The sequence below is a fragment of the Podarcis gaigeae genome, assembly GCF_964106915.1.
Source record: "Podarcis gaigeae genome assembly, chromosome: 3".
Classification (NCBI taxonomy): domain Eukaryota; kingdom Metazoa; phylum Chordata; class Lepidosauria; order Squamata; family Lacertidae; genus Podarcis; species Podarcis gaigeae.
In genome coordinates, this window is record NC_139680.1 from 94888477 (window position 1) to 94912267 (window position 23791).

Genomic DNA, 23791 nt, shown 5'->3' on the forward strand with positions numbered 1-23791 from the left:
CTTCCCTACAGACACTCCAGGATTTTAAGTTCCACCTTTCCAGGTTGCGTTGGCCTGGGAAATAGCATTTTTGTGGCAGTCCCTAAGTTGTGGAATTCCCTCCTGAAAGAAGTGCATCTGGCTTCTTCATTATGCAGCTTTCAGTGAATTCTGAAGATGCACCTCTTTACCCTGGGCTTTGACACCTGAGATGTGTGTTATTGCAATCTGCTTTAACTGTTTTTAATATTGAATTTTAAATTGTTATAACCTGCCCTGGGACTTGTTGGTGAAGGGCAGGTAATAAATCAAATGTTGATGATGTCACATGTACAGCTTGTATGTTTGAAGTCTTCCATGACATCCTGAACGTTGGGAAATCAAGGTTCCAGGTTGTTTGGAAGCTGTTGTTTGTATGTGTGAGCTGCTACAGATGTTTGTGCTTTTTGCATAAACACCAGCAGGTAAGAGGGCTAATGGTCCACAACGAAGCAGTTTACCTTACAACATCTACTAAATTCCATAGGGGGCTTTACCAGGTCCCAGCCTGGTCATATTTTATTAATTTATTAAATTTACTAATAATTTCCTATGAGGCATCTCATAGTGATGTACAGTGCAATAAGAACATATAGAAACAATCACATATATAAAAACAATTTTAAAAACTTATTACCTATGAAAAAAATAAAAACTACTGCACATATAAAACCAGTTTCAACTCCAATGTTTTAAAGACAGTGTAAGACCTTTATCGCAGAATTTAATGGCAGAACCCCTTCTGAAATGGCCAAGGCTCCTATTCATTTCAAAGGAGCTTATTCAGGAAAAGGTCTTGTTGGATTGTGCCTTGAAGCTGCAATCCTGTATGCACTTCCCTGAGAGTAAGTCCCATTGAATTCATTAAAGACTTTACTTCTGATAATACATTTTAGGACTGCACTATAAATTATGTAGCATAATTTAAGATAAGTAATAAAATTAAATTCTGCAAAAGATATCATGATATATATTTAAAAACAAAAATATTTCTCCATTTGTGAGTATAGACAACAGTAACATTTGCTGAGTGAAATATAGAAAGCCCATAGTGTTTCAAAATCAGTTGTTTCTTTAACTTTATGGTTCTAATGTACATCTGTGGAAGCAATGAAACTTTAGTAATAAGAGCACAATAATCATTTCCTTCTAACACAATCTCCTTTCCTCCAATAGCTACCAGTGTATTCTCTCTAGCAATTTTAACTTGACTTTGCTAGTATAATTGCTACCAATTGCAAGGCTCTATTTATAATACCTAATCTTTAGGGACAGTTATTTGTAATGGACAGAAGCAAAATACTGGTACATGCTACCTTGTGAGTCTCTACATTACTTAATATACCCTGGTGTTTTCTTTCCATGTTGCATTTAAAAGAGACCAACATACTCATTTCTATATTTAGTTGAAGGATTTTTACCTTGCTCTTCAGCCAAAAGAAGCTTCTAGAATGCCTTACAAAGATCTGTAATAAGACTGTTGCTCTCCCTCAGGCTTACAATTAAAAAGGCATAACACAAAAGGAAAAGGGATTAACAGGGATGAGGAAAAAAGCAAACCCAGGCACTAGTTCTTCTTAGTCAAAATATTATTGTAATAACCAGCTAGGTTGAAAAGCAGTTCAACAGAGGAGGAACCAAAAGCTGTTAGTCTAGAAAATCCATGCTACCCAGGATGGTGACAGATGACAGTTAGTAGAGTGAGGAGCCTGATTACAGGTGGCAGCAAATATTTTTTCTTTCAGCTCATACAAGCAATATCATGGGTGCATCAGATATTCTTCTAAGTTGTATGTTTATGAAAGTAAAGTTCTTTTTTTAATATAAAGAGCCTGGAAATTGCATATCATCAAAAAATTATTTTTATATATTCACACAGCATGGAAGTCCTCTGTCTCCATTCATTGCTTCAGTGTTTTCTTCTCACTACTACCAGGAAGTAGAAGGGTTAATATGTTCTCACGGTCTTAAAATTTTATTCATTGTGATAATAGTTTCAAAGTGTTGTTTCAAATGGGTCAATAAAACATTTCTCTCCTCTCTTTGGAGTTGTTTTGTTCCTCTTAGGAAAATTTTTCTGGCTTTTTAAAAAGAAAACTGCATTGCTTTTAAGCCTGTAAAATTCTCTGCTGTGTTGCTTTTAAGACCGTGAAGTGTATTGTGCGTAATTTCACACCTTAAAATCAAGATCAATATATGTACACATACCCCACACTGTCCCTTCATCATACAACACAAGGAACCACAAGGTATGACTACAGTTTCTCACTTAAAAACAAAACCCTGAAACATACTGTAGTTATCTGGCCCTTATGGGGTTAAATTTATTATTTAAATAATCATTTATTGTGGGAACAAGACATCACCTTTATGTATATTTCTTCCTTCTTTTTCATGCTCACTATATTCCAGCAACACACAACCAGTTTTCTAAGTCTGCAAGTGAGGAGTTTTATTCATACATTAAAGGGTGTTCATGTACATATTAAAACTTAAATAAATATTTAAGATATTTAAAATGTAAAATACCTCACAAACCTGATAATGCTTCAAAATATATTAGCAAAGCTCAGAATAGAAATTAACATTTAAAATCTGACATCTAAGGGAAGAAAGCAGAAAAGGCAAGATATTTCTTTTTTAAAAAGACAGACAGCAATCCTCTATAGTTTGGGCATCTTCAGGGATTTTGGACTGCAACTCCCACCAGTCTCAGCTAGTATGGCCAATGGCAAGGGATCATGGGAGTTGTAGTCCAAAAACTAGTTGACACCAGGTTGTGAGTTGATTCTATGGCTTGAGGAAATATCTTCCCCAGCCATTGCCACATGCTGAAGAATACTATTACTGTGGTGGATTTTTGTGGGGAAGCCTTATAACTTGATGAGGCCCTCAGTGTTTATTGCTCATTAGAACATTTGGCAGGGAGGAAAGCCCACCACATTTTCATTAATATGGAAAAATAATTAAAGTCATAGTAGAATATCTTTCAACTGAGTAAGTTGGACATCTGTATTGAGTCTGTGTCAGTTTCTCCACAAGTAGTTTGCATAAACAGACATCTGAAGGGAAAACAAGCTTGTGGGTGTCTGCAGGGAATACATAGAAAAAGACCAGAATTATGATGGGAGTGGAGAGGCAGCATGAAGCAAGGGATATACTTACTCCTTTCAGATGTCTCTGCATCTGTATGTTTGCTGTGTTTGCCCTGGATTTTCAGCCAAAGCACACTTAAAGTGGTTCTTTAGGCAGAATTATGCTATTTTAGATGTCTTGCATAGTGATTTCCAATGTATGCTGGCTAGCTGCTTTGTTTTGGCTTTTCTTAAGAGATTGTACTGGTGAAACACAGCTCTTCTGCTTCATATCATTTTCTTCTGCTAGAAGAAAACTGTTTCTTTTCATTTTTTAAATGCACTTCTGCTTACGAAGTTTGGTTGTCTTAATGCCTAAATATGGCTTTTATTGCGTTGCAATCCAGCTCCTTCTCAGCAGCCGCCGCCAGGAGGAGAAGTTGTAAATTCTTCTGCTATCAGACTTGTTTGGAATCCACCCGATTCTCCAAATTCAAACTGGCTTGTGTACAGGCTGTATAGAAATGGGAGTCAAATCTATATGACAGAGGATAACTACCCTTACCGTGAGTGCTCATGAATACTGCCTATGTATATTTCACTGTATGTATGTATGTATGTATGTATGTGTATGCATTTGAATTTGTATACTACCCTTCATCCGAAGAACACAGGGCAGTTCTGCATAAAAATACAAAAAGAGAACATAAAATACTAATAAAAAAATCAAAAATAAACCAATAACACCCCCCCAACCCCCCCCCCCACACATTCAAAGGCCATAGAATCAGCCAAAGTCCTGGTTATAGAGAATATTTTTTCACCTGGAGCCTAAAAAATGAAATGAAGGCTGGGATGACTCAATAGAGGACGAGTCTCTTAATCACAGGGTTGTGGCTTCGAGCAAAACACTGGTCAAAAGATTCCTGCATTGCTGGTAGAACCTTCGTGGTGCCTTCCAACTCTACTAGGCTATGATTCTGTGAGTGAATGATGCAGGAGAGCCTTCCTGGGGAGAGCAATCTACAAATGGGAAGCCACCCCCCCAAAAAAATCTGTTCTTGTGTTGCCATCCTCCAGACCTCTCGTGGAGGAGGCACACAAAGAAGGGCATCAGATGATGATCATAGGGTCCAGTTCCGTTCAAATGGAGGAAGGCCATCCTTGAGTTATTGTGGCCCTGAGCCGTTTAAGGTTTATAGGTCAAAAGCAGTGCTTTGCATTGGCACGCAAACTAATTGGCAGCCAGTGCAGTCAGGCCAGGATCGGTTAATATGCTCAAACCGTCTTGACCTGTTGAGCAACCTGACTACCAAATTCTGCACTAGCTGAAGTTTCTGAATTGTCTTCAGAGGCAGCCCTAAATATAACCTAGATGTTACCTGAGCACAGAGGAGAGAAGTTAGGCTATCCCTGTCCAGATAGTGATACCTTCTAATAACATTAGGGCCCACTGGTACTCCATCCAAGACTTGCTTACAAGCCTTGCTTCCTGTAGGCAGTCAGTTTAGCTCTGGTATCAAGTGATTTTACCATTTCCTGGTCAGCAGCCATGTTTTCAAATGAGCAAATCCAACAAATTTAACTCCCCTTACTGACTCACTTTCATCTACACCCAGGAACAGGTAAAGTGGTCCCTTTACCCACCACCACCCGCTGTGTGAATGGCAAAAGATTCTGTGGCATGGCAGCAACTTCTTCTTAAGCACCTCAGTTACTCACTCCTATGTCCTTGTGTCTTGCTTGTGCAGGAGAAGGGATATTAAATAAATGAAAGGCTTCACCACATCCTCTCTTGCTCATCATACTGGAGGGGAGGGGAGGGGGTTGAAGAGCCGTTTGCTATCCCCTCACCTTGAGGAAAGTGTCTTAAGTTGTGTAATAGTCTGTGTAGTGGTCATTTGAATTGGGTCTGTGCTAGGTTCTAGAGGGAAAACATTATGTGGACAGATTAGGTCTAGTCGCTTATATCTATATCACATGTTTATCTGTGCTCCAAAAGAAGTCAAGTATCCTTGAAATCATCATGTGAGGGAGGTCAGGCTAAGAGACTGACTGATCCAGAGTCACCCCATGGACTTCATAGCTGAGCAGGGATTTAAACCTAAGTCCAGCACTCTAGCCAATAGATCATTTTGGCTGTCATATGCTTGTATTACTCTTTTTACTGCCTAGAGATTGGTAGTAGTGCACAGAATGAGTCCTGGTCCTCCAGCTGCTGAAGTCCTAAGTTTAGTAGTTGCTTCAAGTTCAGATTCTGACACTTTTCTATGTACATACACTGTCTTACTGAAATATTCTGGGATAAATTATGCTTTACATCTTCCATATCCTAACAAGAGTGTTTAGCAATTCAAATGTATATCCGAGAGGTTTACTAAAGTCCCTGCTATATTCTTGGAATTGAATGGAGCAATCCTTCTAGAATAGTGTGCTGATGCCATTTCGAAATCATATTAACATCGATGAGCACCTGCTCTTAAAACATTAACTAACTACTGGTTTCCTAATCAGAGACTGATATAGGCTTGTTCAACAAATCATTATTTTCTAAAGCCACAACTGTTCCTTAAAAAAAAATTACCATTCTGACATTTCCTGACAATCATGATAATTAATGATGTGAATATAATCTACTGTTTGGCATTTGAATACTAAGATAAATTTGTTAATGCTGCCAGATTCTTATGTTTATGACTATATTCTTGGTATGTGTGTAGCATCTGTAAGACACACAGGGGACACCACCTAAGTGCAACAGCGTGCATACAGGTCTTAGTACTAAATGAGAGTTTCAAATTACAAATGTAGAAGCATTGAACTTTTCAAGGAAAATTAACAGTAGTCTCCAAACCGGGCCTGATTATTTGACTGATGGCTTTGCAACATTAATGTGAAATGATTTTGAGAGTTCTTTTAGAAGGAAGGAATAGGCAATAGATGGATAAAAAACCCCATTCTTTTTCTTCTGTAACTCTGATGCTTTGACACATTATTAAACTCTGACACATTATTAAATGGTGAAGCTATTTAATACATAAAATAATGCAAAAACAACAATTACTGTTTATTAATGAAATTAAATTTATTTAGACTTTACTAAAGCAAGGAATATTTTATTCAAGTTTACCAGCGGCTGTGGAACGTGTTGTTGGGGAAGGCCCTTACCTGATCACCCTCCCAGCATTGGTAATTACAAAGTATCCATTATACTGCAGGTTTAAAAATAAATAAATGAGAAATTTACATGTGGCTCCTTGGGATCTGACAACTGAAATACAACTTTTTATGTTTATATTATAGGCATCCAGATCTTCACAGATACCTCTCTATCTCCCTATTCCTTCTATTCATACCACCTTGAGGCCAGCAACGTCCATGGATCTACAAGCAGTGCAGCCTTGACATACAGAACACAGCCTGGGATACCTGTAGGAAACTTGCATTTAAACCCAGTTATTCCTGTTGGACCACACTCTGTTTCATTCAGCTGGACAAGCCTATCAAACGACTCTGGCCCAATAGAGAAATATGTATTGACATGCACTTCTTTACCTGACCTTCAGGCCTGTGACCAGTATGAAGGCTTAGAAACCTCAACAACTGTCTGGAATCTGGTCCCATTTACAAAATACAGTTTTTATGTTCAAGCGTGTACCCGTGGAGGCTGTTTGCAGAGCCAGGAGGTGGCAATAGTTACTGCACAGGCCCCACCTGAACAGCAGCATCCTCCAGTTGTACAAACTATCAACTCTACGTCACTGGCTATAGAATGGAACCCACCCAATAAAGCAAATGGTAGGATTCTATTTCTTTTGCTTAAGTAGGTACAGCATGTTTTGCTCATATAAGTGCATTTAAAAAATATTATTTTTACTATGCACAACCTTTTCTCCCCAGGAGAAGTAAGAGGGGCTGGTGAGGGGTAGGTAATGGTAAAGGGCCCCTGGATGGTTAAGTCTAGTCAAAGGCGACTATGGTGTGCTTATCTCACTTTTCAGGCCAAGGGAGCCAGCATTTGTCCACATACAGCTTTCTGGATCATGTGGCCAGCATGACTAAATTGCTACTGGCACATGGAGGACCATGAGAAGTGCCAGAGTGCATGGAAACACTGTTTACTTTCCTGCTGCAGTGCTACCTATTTATCTACTTGCCCTGGCATGCTGTTGAACTGCTAGGTTGGCAGACCAACCTTCCAATCAGCAAGCCCAAGAGGCTCAGTGTTTTAGACCACAGCACCACCTGTGAACAGTATAGTACCAAGGATCACAGAGATAAGCAGAGTGTTTGGTGGTTTGACATTTACTTCTGGGACTAAGGCTTCCCACTCCTAATGCAAGCATTCTTAAACAAAATTTCTCTTAAACTTGTTGCTTTGAGATGAAAACTCATCAAAATTTGAAGTGCAGTTGGAAGAGTCTATCAGAATCCATAGGAATTAAATTCCTCAAGCTTGTGGGAGGGCAGGTTTTGCAATGTATTATGGTTGTAGTTGTATTTATACGGTGCTATCAGTGGACAATGTTTCTACCAGTAGGTGGTACTAGAAACAGAAGTATTTTAGATCCTTTCTGGCTAACATATCTTTGGTAAACCACTGTTATTTCTAGGTATAATTATTAGATATGAACTATATATGAGAGGAACCCGACAGTCGGATGGAACACATATTCCTCCTGAAAATCGTGTTTTTGAAACAAGTGGGTGGTTCAGTCCTTACCCAGTGATAGAATCTGCCAATGAGAATGCTTTGAAACCACCTCTTACTAGCACCAACATCACTGATTTGGAGCCATTCACAGTATATGAGTTCCGTGTTTTATCAGTCAATATGGCCGGCAGCACATTTTCTCGTTGGACGTCACAGAGAACAGCAGAGGCAGGTAATTGTTAACCCTTGCAAACTCATTTTCAAGACTTAGATTTTTCTTTCGGAATATGCCTTTCAAACCTTACTCCTTGACATTGCTTGTTCATTTAGGTTTCACCTTATAAGTGCTATTATAGGATTCTTTGCCATCTTCTTAAGAATTTAAATTCACTAGTATTTCCTCATAATAACTATAGTACTCATAATAACTATAGTACATTTAGAGTAGTCTTATTTACAGAGTCTTAAGACAGTAGGGTGCTAAAGTAGGGAGCCAAGAGATAAAAGGAACAACTGGCAAGTTTGGCCTTGGAGTTCAAAATGAAGCAGGGCAAAGGCTAATGGAGTTCTGCCAAGAGAACAAGCTGGTCATCACAAACACTCTTTTCCAACAACACAAGAGATGACTCTATACATGGACATCACCAGATGGACAGCATCAAAATCAGATTGATTATATTCTCTGCAGCCAAAGATGGAGAAGCTCTATACAGTCAGCAAAAACAAGACCTGGAGCTGACTGTGGCTCAGATCATCAGCTTCTTATAACAAAATTCAAGCTTAAACTGAAGAAAGTAGGAAAAACCACTGGGCCGGTAAGATACAATCGAAGTCAAATCCCTTATGAATACACAGTGGAAGTGAGGAACAGGTTTAAGGATTTAGATTTGGTGGCCAGAGTGCCTGAAGAACTATGGATGGAGGCTCGTAACATTATACAAGAGGCAGCAACTAAAACCATCCTAATGAAAAGGAAATGCAAGAAAGCAAAGTGGCTGTCCAACGAGGTCTTACAAATAGTGGGGGAGAGAAGGCAAGCAAAATGTGAGGGAGATAGTGAAAGATACAGGAAATTGAATGCAGATTTCCAAAAAATAGCAAGGAGAAACAAGAAGGCCTTCTTAAACGAGCAATGCAAATAAATACAGGAAAACAATAGAATGGGAAAAACCAGAGATCTGTTCAAGAAAATTGGAGATATGAAAGGAACATTTCGTACAAAGATTTCCATAATAAAAGACAAAAGTGGAAAGGACCTAACAGAAGCAGAAGACATCAATAAGAGGTGGCAAGAATACACAGAGGAACTATACCAGAAAGAAATGGATGTCTCGTATACCCCAAGTAGTGTGGTTGCTGACCTTGAGTCAGACATCCTGGAGAGTGAAGTCAAATGGGCCTTAGAAAGCATTGCTAATAACAAGGCCAGTGGAAGTGATGATATTCCAGCTGAACTATTTAAAATTTTAAAAGATGATGCTGTTAAGGTGCTACACTCAATATGCCCGCAAATTTGGAAAACTCAGCAGTGGCCAGAGGATTGGAGAAGATCAATCTACATCGCAATCCCAAAGAAGGGAAGTGCCAAAGAATGCTCCAACTACCGCACAATTGCACTCATTTCACACGCTAGCAAGGTTATGCTTAAAATTCTACAAGGCTGGCTTAAGCAGTATGTGGACCGAGAACTCCCAGAAGTGCAAGCTGGAATTAGAAGAGGCAGAGGAACTAGAGACCAAATTGCAAACATGCGCTGGATTATGGAGAAAGCTAGAGAGTTCCAGAAAGACATCTACTTCTGCTTCATTGACTATGCAAAAGCCTTTGACTGTGTCGACCACAGCAAACTATGGCAAGTTCTTAAAGAAATGGGAGTGCCTGATCACCTCATCTGTCTCCTGAGAAATCTCTATGTGGGACAAGAAGCTACAGTTAGAACTGGATGTGGAACAACTGATTGGTTCAAAATTGGGAAAGGAGTACGGCAAGGCTGTATATTGTCCCCCTGCTTATTTAACTTATATGCAGAATTCTTCATGCGAAAGGCTGGGCTGGATGAATCCCTAGCCAGAATTAAGATCGCTGGAAGAAATATCAACAACCTCAGATATGCAGATGACACAACCTTGATGGCAGAAAGTGAGGAGGAATTAAAGAACCTTTTAATGAGGGTGAAAGAGGAGAGCGCAAAATATGGTCTGGAGCTCAACATCAAAAAAACGAAGATCATGGCCACTGGTCCCATCACCTCCTGGCAAATAGAAGGGGGGAAAATGGAGGCAGTGAGAGATTTTACTTTCTTGGGCTCCATGATCACTGCAGATGGTGACAGCAGCCACGAAATTAAAAGACGCCTGCTCCTTGGGAGAAAGGTGATGGCAAACCTAGACAGCATCTTAAAAAGCAGAGACATCACCTTACCAACAAAGGTTTTTATAGTTAAAGCCATGGTTTTCCCAGTAGTGATGTATGGAAGTGAGAGCTGGACCATAAAGAATGTTGATCGCTGAAGAGTTGATGCTTTTGAATTATGGTGCTGGAGGAGACTCTTGAGAGTCCCATGGACTGCAAGAAGATCAAACGTATCCATTCTTAAGGAAATCAGCCCTGAGTGCTCACTGGAAGGACAGATCATGAAGCTGAGGCTCCAATACTTTGGCCACCTCATGAGAAGAGAAGACTCACTGGAAAAGACCCTGATGTTGGGAAAGATGGAGGGCACAAGGAGAAGGGGACGGCAGAGAACGAGATGGTTGGATAGTGTCTTCGAAGCTACCAGCATGAGTTTGACCAAACTGCGGGAGGCAGTGGAAGACAGAAGTGCCTGGCGTGCTCTGGTCCATGGGGTCACAAAGAGTCGGACACGACTAAACGACTAAACAACAACAACAAGACAGTATACCAGCATTATGTCTTTATTTTATTTTGTCACATTTATCACATATTACCTTCATGTCAGAGTGAGCTTTATGATGATCATTGACAGTCCACAAATGAATTCTGGAAGTAGATGTTATGGAACATGTATAGCTGCTGCCAAAAGCTAACCCTACCCCTCTGCACAGTAAATTCTACTCACATAAAATGTAAAACACATAAAATGGCATTATTGTTTTGCGTATTTTTTTCCATTTCTGCCAGCAGCAGGTTGAATAGGTACGTAAAAATTTCACATGTAGTTTGTGATAGTGGATGACCTGTGGGTTTTCTGCTTTGATGGGATACATACATGGGGTGTCATAAAGTCTACACCTAGGCTTATGCTGCTGCATTTAAATTAAAGACCCACTCTCCATTGAACTCGGTGTAACTGAAAAAGATTTAACTTTGTCTGGATTAAGCCCTTACTTTGAAGTCTTATTTTTTCATGGGTTGATTTGAAAACATATTTAAAAACATTTGTGGTCTCTGATCCTATTTTCATGAAATTGGTGGATGTGGTTGATGTCCAGGTTCAATCCAGTTAATTATAACTAATTAAGAACGGTTCATAAGCATAATTTTATTTTAAGAGTTGTCATATTGAATTAGCTGGTTGTTTATAATTGTACATTACTTTCTAGCCAATGATTTCTCTTTCACTTAATTTTATCTGCTAAACAGATAGGAAGTCTTCCACTATGTTGGATAAGAGTGATTTATACCTTGTTATGCTACATTTAAATGAACATTCGAGTCTCATATTTACTTATTTGGAAGTAAACCCTACCTATTTCCATTAAATTGACTCTCAGAATCATTTGGTTAAAAAAAGATCATAACAATAGTCTAACTCAAGTCAACCATGTAGGTATCTCAATCCCAAAGACATTGCAGTTGAACAAAAGCCCCATTGATTTCCCTCAGCTGGAACTTAACTTGAATAAATGAATGAATGGCTGAAAGCCAAGGATTGTGGATTGGGCTGTTAACTTTTAAAAACCCAGCATTTTTGCTGTGGATGGATTTGTAAATGGTATTTTCCAAAAGACAACCATTTTACAGTGCCTATAGGTCTTGAAAAATGGAAGCTTATCCTGCAGCAGGACCTAATTAAACATCTCTGAAATACCAGCTATTATAATACAAGAGAAACATGTTGATTTCAAAACTGCTCAGCAATTAAATTTACTTTGACAGTGTTTAAGTGTCCAACAATTTTTCCTCTAATCAGGGTTTTCCTGGGTCGCAGAATGGCTGTGCTTTTAAAAATCCATCTGCATTATTCTGTGAAACTTACAGCGTGTTTCAAATTTTAAGTGGTGGTTAGTGCACCATAAAAATAATAGATCCCATACTTTGCCTATAGGTGGGATACATTTACTTTAAATTTGTAGCATTCAAAACCATATGAAAATTCCTTTTAGACTTGAAAATTAATTTCTACAAGCTGCTTATTTAGGAATTGGATGCAAACAGCCATTTTATCAAGTTTAACAGATGGTATTTTACAAATATAGCGGGAAAACTTGCCTGACACATGTTGTTCATTTATTTTATGATAAATTAGCACATTTATTTGTGTTTTAGCTCCTGTATTCATGCCACCTCCATCAGTATTCCCTCTTTCACCATATTCTGTCAATGTATCTTGGGAAAAGCCACAAGATAATGAAGCAAGAGGAGAAGTGATGGGGTACAGCGTCAATGTAATTACTGAACAAAAAGTATTGCCAGTGTATTCTCAGGTATTATTGTTATTAGCAATCTGTTTTCTCTGCTTATTGATATATGGATGTTATAAAGTGGTCCCAGTCTTGTTGGCTATGCCAAATTCAAATTTGCCAGTGGAGCAGTGCTCGCCATTATGAAAGTGCAGTGGGGAGTATCAAAGTTGTTACTATGGCATTTTGCCCAGGGTGGAGCTGACTTTTCGTTTGTTTGTCTCCGTATGAGAGGACATGGCTTGTTCCTGGCAAATTGTTCTGAAGGGAATGTCTGATGGCTTGTATACATGAAGTCATGGTTTAATTCTGTAAGGATACCCAAGAGGTTCCGTGCAGACAAAACATTTCTTAGTCTCCTGGCCATTGTTAAGAGATAAGGAGTGGGCTGCTTGCTGGAATAAAGTAAAGGTGAAGGGACCCCTGCAATGCTCCCTCCCTATTGTGGATTTTTCCTTCCTCTTCTTTTCCCTGTTCCACTGAAATAATGCCCATGTAAACTACCTTAGAGGGACGCGGGTAGCGCTGTGGGTTAAATCACAGAGCCTAGGACTCGCCAATCAGAAGGTCGGCAGTTCGAATCCCCACGAAGGAGTGAGCTCCCGTTGCTCGGTCCCTGCTCCTGCCAACCTAGCAGTTCGAAAGCACATCAAAGTGCAAGTAGATAAATAGGTACCGCTCCGGCGGGAAGGTAAACGGCATTTCCGTGCACTGCTCTGGTTTGCCAGAAGCGGCTTAGTCATGCTGGCCACATGCCCCAGAAGCTGTACGCTGGCTCACTCGGCCAATAATGCGAGATGAGTGCCGCAACCCCAGAGTCCGTCACGACTGGACCTAATGGTCAGGGGTCCCTTTACCTTTAAACTACCTTAAGGAAAATTCATTTTCTTGGTGCTAAACCCACTAGTGCTGATATATAATTAATATTGGTGATGATACTAATAAATTTATGTGTTTGCAAGAGACAAGTCTTCTTTTTGAAATACTTGTTAGTCATCCTTCTTATTCCATGGTGATTGGATTGGTAGATTTCATCACAGAAAGTTGTAATGCTTAATCTACACTGTTTGTAAAAATAACCATTTCTGTTTATTTGTTTATTTATTGACAATCTGCTAAATCTGTGATTGCATAAAATCAGTGTAAGCTGTGACACTACAGTTTATATTCAATTACAATTTATATTCTAGCTCTTTGAGGTTCCTTGGAAAAGTCCTGTTTCTACTAATGGCTCTTGGCAAACGTATTAAGGTTAAAAAAGTTTTTTTAAAAATCAGCAAAAGCTAATTTCTTTTTGCTAAATGTACTTTCTTATCAGTGTAAAATAATGGAAGTGCTATCAAGATAGCTGTCTTAACTCTATTTGCTTTTTAGGTTTTGTATGTTGCTGAAGCTGATGAACAGTCCTACACAGTGGAAGGACTGGAACCATACAGAATGTACTATTTTACCATTACTCTCTGCAATCAAGTTGGCTGTGTCAGCAGCGAGCAGGGAATGGGGCAAACTTTAGCAGCAGGTAAGGGAAGAGAAAAAATTGTATTGAAGTATAAATTTAGCACGTACCTTTCTAATGAGCACCATTACAGATGATCACAGGTTGATGCATAGTGACTGAGATAGGTGCTGTGTTAATACAAAGTGACTAGCTTAATTGGTATTTGTTTACCATGACAGATTAAAAACAAAACACCATGTTTTCCACATAGGCTTGTAGTGTATTAGAAAGCCTGCATGGGTTTCTTTTTCAATGAGAAGCCATTTAACATAACATTTGTTTGTTTGTTTACAGTTTCAGCAAATAAAGTACATAAGCCTAATGAAGTTAATATTTACTACTAGCACCTTTTGTATCAATAGCATGTTTAGCATATATATAGCATTTTACAGTTGCAAAATTATTGGCACCCTGTTCTTGCATTTTTGGGTAGGGGGACCATTTTGGATGTCCTATAGCAAAACCCCACCTTTCTCCTAACCAGAAGTAGTGCAGGAAGTTTTTCTGAGAGCTATATGCATGATTGAAACCTAGGAGGGGGAAAAAGGTAGACTTGCAAGATGTAGAAGTATTTGCATATTTGGAAGGGGGTGCACATGTGACCCTCTACCCCCACATAAATTGGCATAAAGTTTGAATATGATTTGTCTGTTTATTGCACTACAGCATACAGTAGGGACGGGGAAGATTTTTCAGCCCAAGAATCGCAACCCCTTCTAGGCAATGTTTTGGGACCCACATGTCAGTAGGAAGCATTGGAAGCAAAAGTTGGCAGAGCAATGAATGTTACTTTTACCTTTGCACAGTGGGCTTGTTCCCAACCACACTGAAACATCCCTCTCTGTCTTCCGTCCAGGCATGCAATAGGCATTATAAGAGTTTGAGGATACATTCCAGCCAGACAAAACATTCAAGGAGAATGCAAAGCAGGATAGGCAAGGGGTGTGGCTAGGGAGGAGTCAGAAAGGTGCATTTAGTCACTGGGTCTGAACTTCCCAATCCCTGGTGTACAGAAATATACTCCTCAGCATCAGTCTCAAACACTCAGTTGAGATGTGTAATTTGGAGAATCTGTAGGTGCCAATCCTTCAAATCTTTGTACCTCAGGATTCTGTAATATATTGTAATGAACAGTTTCAAAAATAACTAATGGAATTTAGATAGGACCCTTGGCTATTATTAGTGATAAAGCATCGTTTCTTGCTTACCTGTCAGTTCCCTGAAAATAAATAGCTCATTGAAACCTGACAGCTTGTTTATTATTGTTTTAATAATTTGGTATCAGTCACCTTAAATAATACAGTAGAGTATAAAATTGAGTGACCAGTAGATTTAGATATATTAAATGTTGAGTATTTTTCTATTTTTCATTTCTAGGTTTGGAAAGTTGCCATTTTAAGCCTGTATCCACTTACTTGAATTAACTTTTTTCACTGAAATCTAGCAAATGTGCTTTGTGTGTCAACTCTTCCTGAGATGCACAAGCAAAACACAATTGACAAATTATTTTAAAGGCTACTTTAATTAACAATCTCCTTGCTGCTAATTATCAGGAGTAAATGCAAGAGCACCATCTGAAATGCATTTTGATAGCATTGTGGGTGTTTGGGGAAAGAAGCTGCAGATCCAGTTTTGCTAGGCTGTGCATATAACATACCTTATGAAGCACATTTAAAACCCAGGGCATCCTCGAATAATCCTGGGAACTGTAGTTTATCTGCCACCGAGCTACAATTCTCAGCACCTGTAACAAACTACAGTTCAAATGTATGGTGTTTACATGAAAGAGAGAATTATGCGTTTTGCTCCTACTTCAGTGACTGCTTTTCTTTGGTAGTCTGGAAGAACAACGCAAACCAAAAGCAGAGGGACTGCTTAAAGGTAAAGGGACCCCTGACCATTAGGTCCAGTCGTGACCGACTCTGGGGTTGCGGCGCTCATCTCGCTTTATTGGCCGAGGGAGCCGGCGTACAGCTTCCGGGTCATGACTAAGCCGCTTCTGGCGAACCAGAGCAGCGCACGGAAACGCCGTTTACCTTCCCACCGGAGCGGTCCCTATTTATCTACTTGCACTTTGATGTGCTTTCGAACTGCTAGGTTGGCAGGAGCAGAGACCAAGCAATGGGAGCTCACCCCATCACGGAGATTCGAACTGCCGACTTTCTGATCGGCAAGTCCTAGGCTCTGTGGTTTAACCCACAGCGCCACTTACAAGATCCCAAATGCTTCCTTATTATAATACATTTTTATAACAGTTGTAGGGAGATCTGTCCTGGAAAGTGAGTGGAGGTGAAAGGATCCACAGACTTCATCGGTTTCATTACACAGCTTCACTAGGCATCTTATGTTCCCAAGATAATTTATGAGAGAGACTTCGGAGTTCTGCCTAAAGCAAAAGTTCCACAGAACTGTTGGCTCTGGGTTGTTCAGAGCATCCCTTTGTAAAGTGGTATGGATCCTTACCTGCCAGTAGCACTGCAGGTGTAGTCATCTAGTAATGTGAGTGTGAACCAGCTTGAACTTTCCATCTGCATGTATACACTTTTACATTTGAAACCTTAGAAGCAAATGATACTTCTATACCTTTTCATCATGGAGTTTAAAGTAAACACATGGAAAGCAGCAGAGAAGTGCCATGGAAACCTGAATAATTATTTTCTATAGGGAATCATCAGATATTACTGTTAAAAAATGGGACTGATGCTACTGCAAATAACTCCTATCATCTTTGCTGCCAATGGTGAACAGCTGGTGGCTGAGGGAAGATAACCATTTGGTTATTGTCTCTTGCTCATGTGTCAAAGCAAAAGTGAATATTTAGACATTCAGGGGGCATGACAGGCCCATCTGTGTAGGTGTTGCCGGGCAAAACCTGCACAAACAGAAGGATTGTCAGGACCAAGCTGGCACAAGGAGAGGTGCTTGTGCAATGCGTTAGCGCTCCTCACCGCTCCAGGTTTCACATATATTAAAATCAGACAATAATGCTAATATTTCTACAGATCCCATTTTAAGTGTAAGCAACAGTAAGCTTGCATGTTTATGCTTGGTGTCTCCAAATTAGAATCCAGAACATGCAAACACAAATCTGAACTTGAAATCTGAATCAAATTCCCACTGATGTCTAAGAAACACTGTTATCATTTATTTGTCAGATATTAAATATGAGTTTCAATTAAAAATGTCTTCATGGTTGTCACTGGAGGTTTCACAGGTGTTCAAAGAAATAATTGTAGAACATTTTAAATGCCTAACGTTGACCTTGAAGTGGAAATATAAATGTGTATTTAGGGCTGTCATACGTCTGGATTTTCCCGGACATTACTAGGATTTCAAAGGTGGGAATTTCCGAAAGGTGGCTCTTTGTCCAGGATCTTAGGGCAAGTCAATTGAAAAATCACGGTTTTTGGGGTGTTTTTGTAAAAAAAACTTTTGGGGTGTCCTGGTTTTTACTTGTCTTGCATGTTTTGTGGCAGGTGAGCATGATATTCAGAAATGGTTTTAAAATAGTTTAAATGGCCTATATATAGCAGACCCCCTTTATATGAGCCTGAGCTATATGATGGTACTGATTATCTCTTTGTACCAGTGATATCATAAAACACTGTATTGCAAATTCATTGGCCCAGATTCAGCTAAAGTTGGTCGTAACTAATTATTGTGTAATAATCTTAAGACCCTTGAGCAACTTTGTCATAGAGAATTCCAGGCTAGGGATCATTAGGAAAGGAGTTGAAAATAAATGCCAGTATCATAATGCAGTTATACAAATATACGGTGTGGCCACATTTGGAATACCGTTCACACTTCTGGTTATCATACCTCAAAAAGGGTATTTTGGAGTTGGAAAAGAACAACCAAAATGATCAAATTCCCCTGTGAAGAAAAAAGTTGCAACATGTGGGACTTTTTGGTTAAGGTGAGTAAGAGGCAACATGACAGAGGTGTCTAAAGTTTTGCACGGCATGGGAAAAAGTGGATAGAGAAAGGTTTTTCTTCTTCTCTCACAAAAGTAGAACTTGTGGACATACAATGATGCTGAATGTTAGAAGGTTGAAGACAGATAAATGAAAGTCCTTCTTCACATAGTGCAGTTATGGGACTTCCACAGGAGGCAGCAGTGGCCACCAACTTGGTGGGTTTTAAAAATGGATTGAATAAATTCATGGAGGATAAGGCTATCAGCAGCTAATAGCAACAGTCACATCCACAGTTGCTGGGAATTCCAGGTGGGCAGAGTGCAGTTGTGCTCAGGTCCTGCTTCCGTGCTTCCCGTAAACATCTGGTTGGCCACTGTGAGTACAGGATGCTAGACTAGATGGGCCATGCTGTGAGTACAGCATGCTAGACTATCTGCCATGCTGCAGGGCCACATATACCTATTTCTATCTTTGATGCTGTTCTTTTCCTTTGACACTCTTGTGTATCTGGAAAATACCCAGTTTTCATCAATTTATGAATGGAATACAGTTGCCAAAAAGCAAAACAAGCTCCACACCTTTGGGAGCATAGGATTTGATGTATATTTTTATTCAGGTTTTGCCATCCCTAGGTTTACTGTCTTCAAAGAGAAACCTGTAATGCCTGAATTTCCAATAGTTCAGAAAGGTACACACTACTGATAAGAACCATATGTTTTGCCTGTCATATAATGGTTTTTAAGCACAATACTCTATCATAGTCTTAAAAACCACCCATATCCAATTAACTGGTAATTAGTGGTGCATTAGATTTTCCTTTCTCTATTAAAAGTAAAATACGCAGGCTGTTTGCCTCTGGTCTGAAAACACACATTGCTTTGCATGCAAGTACATAAAAGTCTGTCACTGTGAATGGGACCCAAAGTGATTAAACAAGCACTCTTAATATGTTAATTTATAATTTTAATTACAGCAATCTTGTATATATAGTCATTAGTGAATACTAATATAAATATTTTTCTACCTTTTTATTCATAATGCATAAACCAATCATCCCCTTCTTTCTCAGCAGTTGCCTGTTTTTTTGTTTCACAATACAATCTTTGTTCTTAGTTATGAATGCATTTTGTTCGTTCCTGTCTTGAATAATCCCTCATTAAAACAAAGTCACTTTCTGCTCCATGCTTAAAAGGGAAAATGAGCATGCAAATGTGCCATTGCATCCATATATATATATATATATATATGCTTTCGTAGATTTTCACTCTGTTCCAGTAACAAGAAGCCGAAAGCACCAACCTGAAGATGACGAGTGAGACCTCGTCGAAACGTCGCCTAGACACCCCAACTTTTACACGGGAAGACACCCGAGGACACCAAAACCTGCATATATATATATATATATATATGGATGCAATGGCACATTTGCATGCTCATTTTCCCTTTTAAGCATGGAGCATATATATATATATTTATACACACATATGTACTTTTGCTTGCCGTCCTTCAATTATTCCCCCTTCTTTGAATCTAATTTTATTTGTTGCTATACTGGCTTGATGTATGGACTCGTGAATTTCAGGCTGGTGCCAAGATCCAGACTGAGATGGGGAGTGGCAGGGGGCAGGGTAGAAGAATCAAAGCCTCTTCAGGAAGCTACAGAGGCAGCAAAGCAAAAGCGAATTGGCTTCACCTTTGACTGAAACTCTTGACTAGTACTGGAATCCTGTGATGATCCAATTATTTATTTCAAGAATATAGGCACTGTGTTACAATTAGAGACGTGAAACATAATCTGAGGAATTTGCAAATGACAGATGATTTAAATAACTCCCGAGATAAACAGTAACCGCTCAGTATCTTCTCTTGCCAAGTGCTCTCCAGCTACAGATTGGGTGCTCTTTGTGCACCATTGCATGAGCCAAACCTTATTTGTTTGTTCTCCCCAAAGGACATATTTCACTCCTCGGGAAATTGCACAAATTATTCTGTTGCCAGTATGTCAAATTTGCATGGTCTTTAGGCTGAGTTTAAGTTGTATTTCTCTTGATTAAAAGCTTTTGGTTCAAAGCAATACTTTTTAATTGCCTAATGATATAAGTCAGTTCTTAGGAAAGAGCCATGCATTTAGGAGTTCATTTGCAATATAACTGAAAAATTCATTGCATGGCAGTAAAACAATTTACTGTTAATTACAAGGAGAAGAATTTGCTGTACCATGCTCACAGATTGCCATGAATCATGCAGCACTCCTAGAGATTTATAACAGATGTGTAAGTGGGATGAATTAGCAGGGTTTAATAACAGAGACACAAATCATGCAGACTTCAAGGAGCTTTAATTGATATACTAGAATGTGACGGGCATGAATCACTCAGCCATTCAACAGCACTGTAACATATGGTCAGCTCAATATGCTGCATCTTAAATCGGTTGGTGAGTCGTTGGTTGTCCCATATGGTGGAAGCAATATATTTTTCGGGATTTTTTTTTTACATTGATTTTTAAAGAAATATGATTCTATGTTCATAATACAATGAACCCTTAAAACTTGTTATGTTTATTTGAGGAATATTCCAGCCCTACTGTTTTAAACTGGAAATAAGTAGCTTTAGTCCTACCGTGTGCAGGTATGTCATCAGGATAACCAATACAGCTGCCTAATCCTTGTCCAGGGATGGTTTGAGTAGCTATAAGTGCCCCAAGGCAGCAAACAAGGCTGTCGCTGCCCCCACTGCCCATTAGTTCCCTACTAGCTCTTCATTTGTACTCTCACCTGTCTCCTATAGGACAAATTTAATATCATGATGGAGGTGGCCAGAGAGAAGGGACTAGTGAATAATGGGTTTGCACCATGGCAGGAACCTCATTTAACACCTGGAAATTTAAAGGCATAGGCACTGTTTCTGAGTACTGGACCTAAAGTTTTTATTTTTCAGTTTTTCAGTTTCAGTTTAGCTTTTTAAAAAAATATGTAATTATGACTGCTACTTGTGGAACAGTTTTATTGTTGTCTGTTGCTGCTTTGCTGTGTTCTCTGTAATTCATTTGTTATTAACTTTGTTTTGAAAATGGTTTTCACAGTGTCTTAATGTAAACCCTCCTATAAGTTTTAAAAATTGAAGTTCAGGGTATTACATTTTAAATCAATCACTAGGCAACCCTTTTGTTGAGTTGTGCCTTTGGGGGGCTTCATCAGTTAGGATTCTGGACTACAGACTAAGCTATCCTTGCTCAACCATTTCTATGTCTCCGTCACTCCCATTCAGTACAAAGATTTATCCATGAGGTTGAATGGCAAAATACTTTGCATTGCCAAACTAGTCGCAGTTCTATTGAAAACATTCCTGGCACCCTTTTATTAACATCTTGTAACAATAGCCAAGCTGCTTCAGCGAAGGGAGCTCTCATTTTTTAGTTGAGGGGCAAACATAACATTGAACGTTTGCTTACGAACTGAAATTGTACACCATATGAGTTTGAGTGTATGTGTGTGTTTAAGGACAACCCTACAAGTAGCCATTTAAAAGGTTATAGTTCTAATTAGCAGTAGCCAAAGCATAAATGAGACCATATTCTCATGAATGGTTACGTTTTCAAAGTGCTGCTAAAGACTGTTGCTATTTCGGCTTTTAATTAAAGAGAAAACACTGAGGAGCAAATTTCAGACTAAAGCCAAGAGGAACCAAACATTAGAAGTGCTGCTGATTATTTGAGAGGTTGCTGTTGATATAAACGCATGAGAGAGAAGTAGACCTGTAAATTTTGTAGCTGTAATGCAAATGCGTTTTTATTAGCTTTAGAACCTGACAGGCTATAGGAAACTTTTAGCAGCTGCATTAGCAAACCTGACAGATTTGTGAAAAGAATACACTATCCTTAGAAGCATGGCTGCCAGAATTTAATGTCAACAATTAAAATTTATTTTGATACTCACCTAGTGTTTATTACTGTTTGTATACACAACAGACCTTACTAATACAGAGATGCACTATTAGATGGAATTACCATCTGTTCGCAGTGAAATGCTGGCATCTGTCTTAGCTTCTAAAACTAAAATGATATCGTTTCAAACAAAACAAAGTTAACTGCTCTTTACTTACCAACAATTATATTTTTCTTTTAGGCACACAGATTGTATGTGTGTGTTCACGCACACAAGCGAAATGCTTTTTTTTATAGTGACCTATACAGCAATATCTATAAGTGATATATCTTTAACATAAAACAGTATGGGCCATCTGTTTGGTGCTGCCCTCTGTTACACAACAGCAAACACCTAGTCATAGGCGTTTAAACTAATATTTTACCTTTATAATATATCAACTATATATTATCTAGGAATAAATTTTAAAAACACTACATAATTAAAATATGCAAAATATAGCTGTCTACTAAAATACAGTATGCTTTGACAGATGTGTTTTAGGAGGCTTGGACAAAATTTAAATAGGCAAAATTATAGACTGCTCCTTTGACAAAGCAGCTACAGGTACCACAGTGACACCTTTAGGAAATGTATACTGTGCCTTTTAGCCTCCAGTAGCTATATTGTACAATCCAGTGACATGGCAACCTGTACTGCAGATTTATAATCTTACTTTTTTCATCCAAATTGCTGAAGTACCAGCTTCAGTAGAGACTCTTCACTGTACATGTCAACACACAAGTACAGTATTCTGAATCACCAAGGACATGGTAGTTACAATACTAATGTTATACCGAAGATGTTGCTTTTTGAAAGGTTGGGTTTCTGTTCCATATATCACAAAATAATAAATTGTGTCATGCTAGTGTTTAATGCGTGTACACAGTGCATTAACTGTAACTGTAGTACATTTATTTGTGCTAGAGTAGACTTGAAAATGATTAAAAAATCAATACTTTCCTGTCAGAGAAGCAAGTGTTACAATGCATTTAAGTAGTTAATTGCAGAAGCCCCATAAAAGCTTCAAATTTGGGTAGCAAAGATGTTATAATTACAGTGCAGGCAACTCCTATTTATTAAAGGATGATTGTTTAAGGGAGATGTGGTTGTTGTTGTTGTGAAGAAAGGTTTGCTGTATGTATTCATTTTAGAAGTAATGAATTTTAGCCTTTTTGCTTTAGCAACTCTAAGCTGAACTAGAGGACTCAACCTTGGCACTCACATTTAAAATGCTGACACAGACTGATTTGCTCCAAAGGTGAAGTTCCAATTGTAAAGCCATGTTTTCTTTTGAAACCTGTGCATTAATACTGCATTTCATTAGCGCTCTGCGCTACTTATGCGGGGAAGCTTGTGACCTCACACTGCACTACTTCAATTTCAACACAGTAAATTTCGAACATAGCAGTATGATACTAATTAGATTGTGAAGTCATAAATGATGTCCAAGCAAGAATTTACAATGCATAGCACGGTTGGTGGGTTTTTGTCTCCCATCATTCCCTCTGCCAAAAGTAATATTTTATCATGTTGTAGAAAAAGTAATAGCAACATACTACAGGTTAATGTGAGAAAATGATGGTTTTGTATGCAAGAAGCTTTAAGGATATGTTATTAATTTGTTATAAATGAAGCGCTTTGCAACAAACTCTTAGCTAACTGATGTAATTTGCAAGATGCATATTTTAATCCAGATTGTTCTCCAAATGAATGTCGTGCCCTATAATCACCGAAAACTCTGTCTTTGATATATACAGCATAGGTTAGGACACACCTCATGTAAAAAAAAATCACAGGTTTGCAAAGTAATAATTGCTTGGGGTGCAGAGTGGATAAAAGTATTGCTATGAGGTGTTTCTTTTGGTGGGTAGACTGTATGCCTGGGGCCCCCTCCCTCTAATTCCTGGATCCAGAATGGATTCAATTCCTGAAATAGCCAGGCTAGCTTCCTGTTGAGTTAATGGCCACCTAAATATGGGCCATTAAGGTAACAAAGGAAGCAGCTCTGTGCCAGATTTCAAATGGGTAGACCCCACATTCCTCAACTTGCTGGTAG

At 38.8% G+C, this 23791-nt stretch overlaps 1 protein-coding gene across 7 annotated transcripts in view; it reads left to right on the forward strand.

Annotated features, from left to right (window-relative positions):
- USH2A (usherin) overlaps nt 1–23791 on the forward strand; it is a gene marked incomplete at its 5' end in the record, with an annotated part of 433145 nt that overhangs the window by 79024 nt on the left and 330330 nt on the right. For all 7 annotated transcript variants that reach the window (XR_014562720.1, XM_083732918.1, XM_083732919.1 and 4 more), the window contains 5 exons: nt 3500–3658; nt 6396–6890; nt 7706–7978; nt 12256–12413; nt 13764–13908. Coding sequence is in view for 6 of the 7 variants with exons in the window: in XM_083732918.1 (XP_083589044.1) it covers nt 3500–3658; nt 6396–6890; nt 7706–7978; nt 12256–12413; nt 13764–13908 (1230 nt within the window). The remainder of the gene's footprint in view (nt 1–3499; nt 3659–6395; nt 6891–7705; nt 7979–12255; nt 12414–13763; nt 13909–23791) is intronic.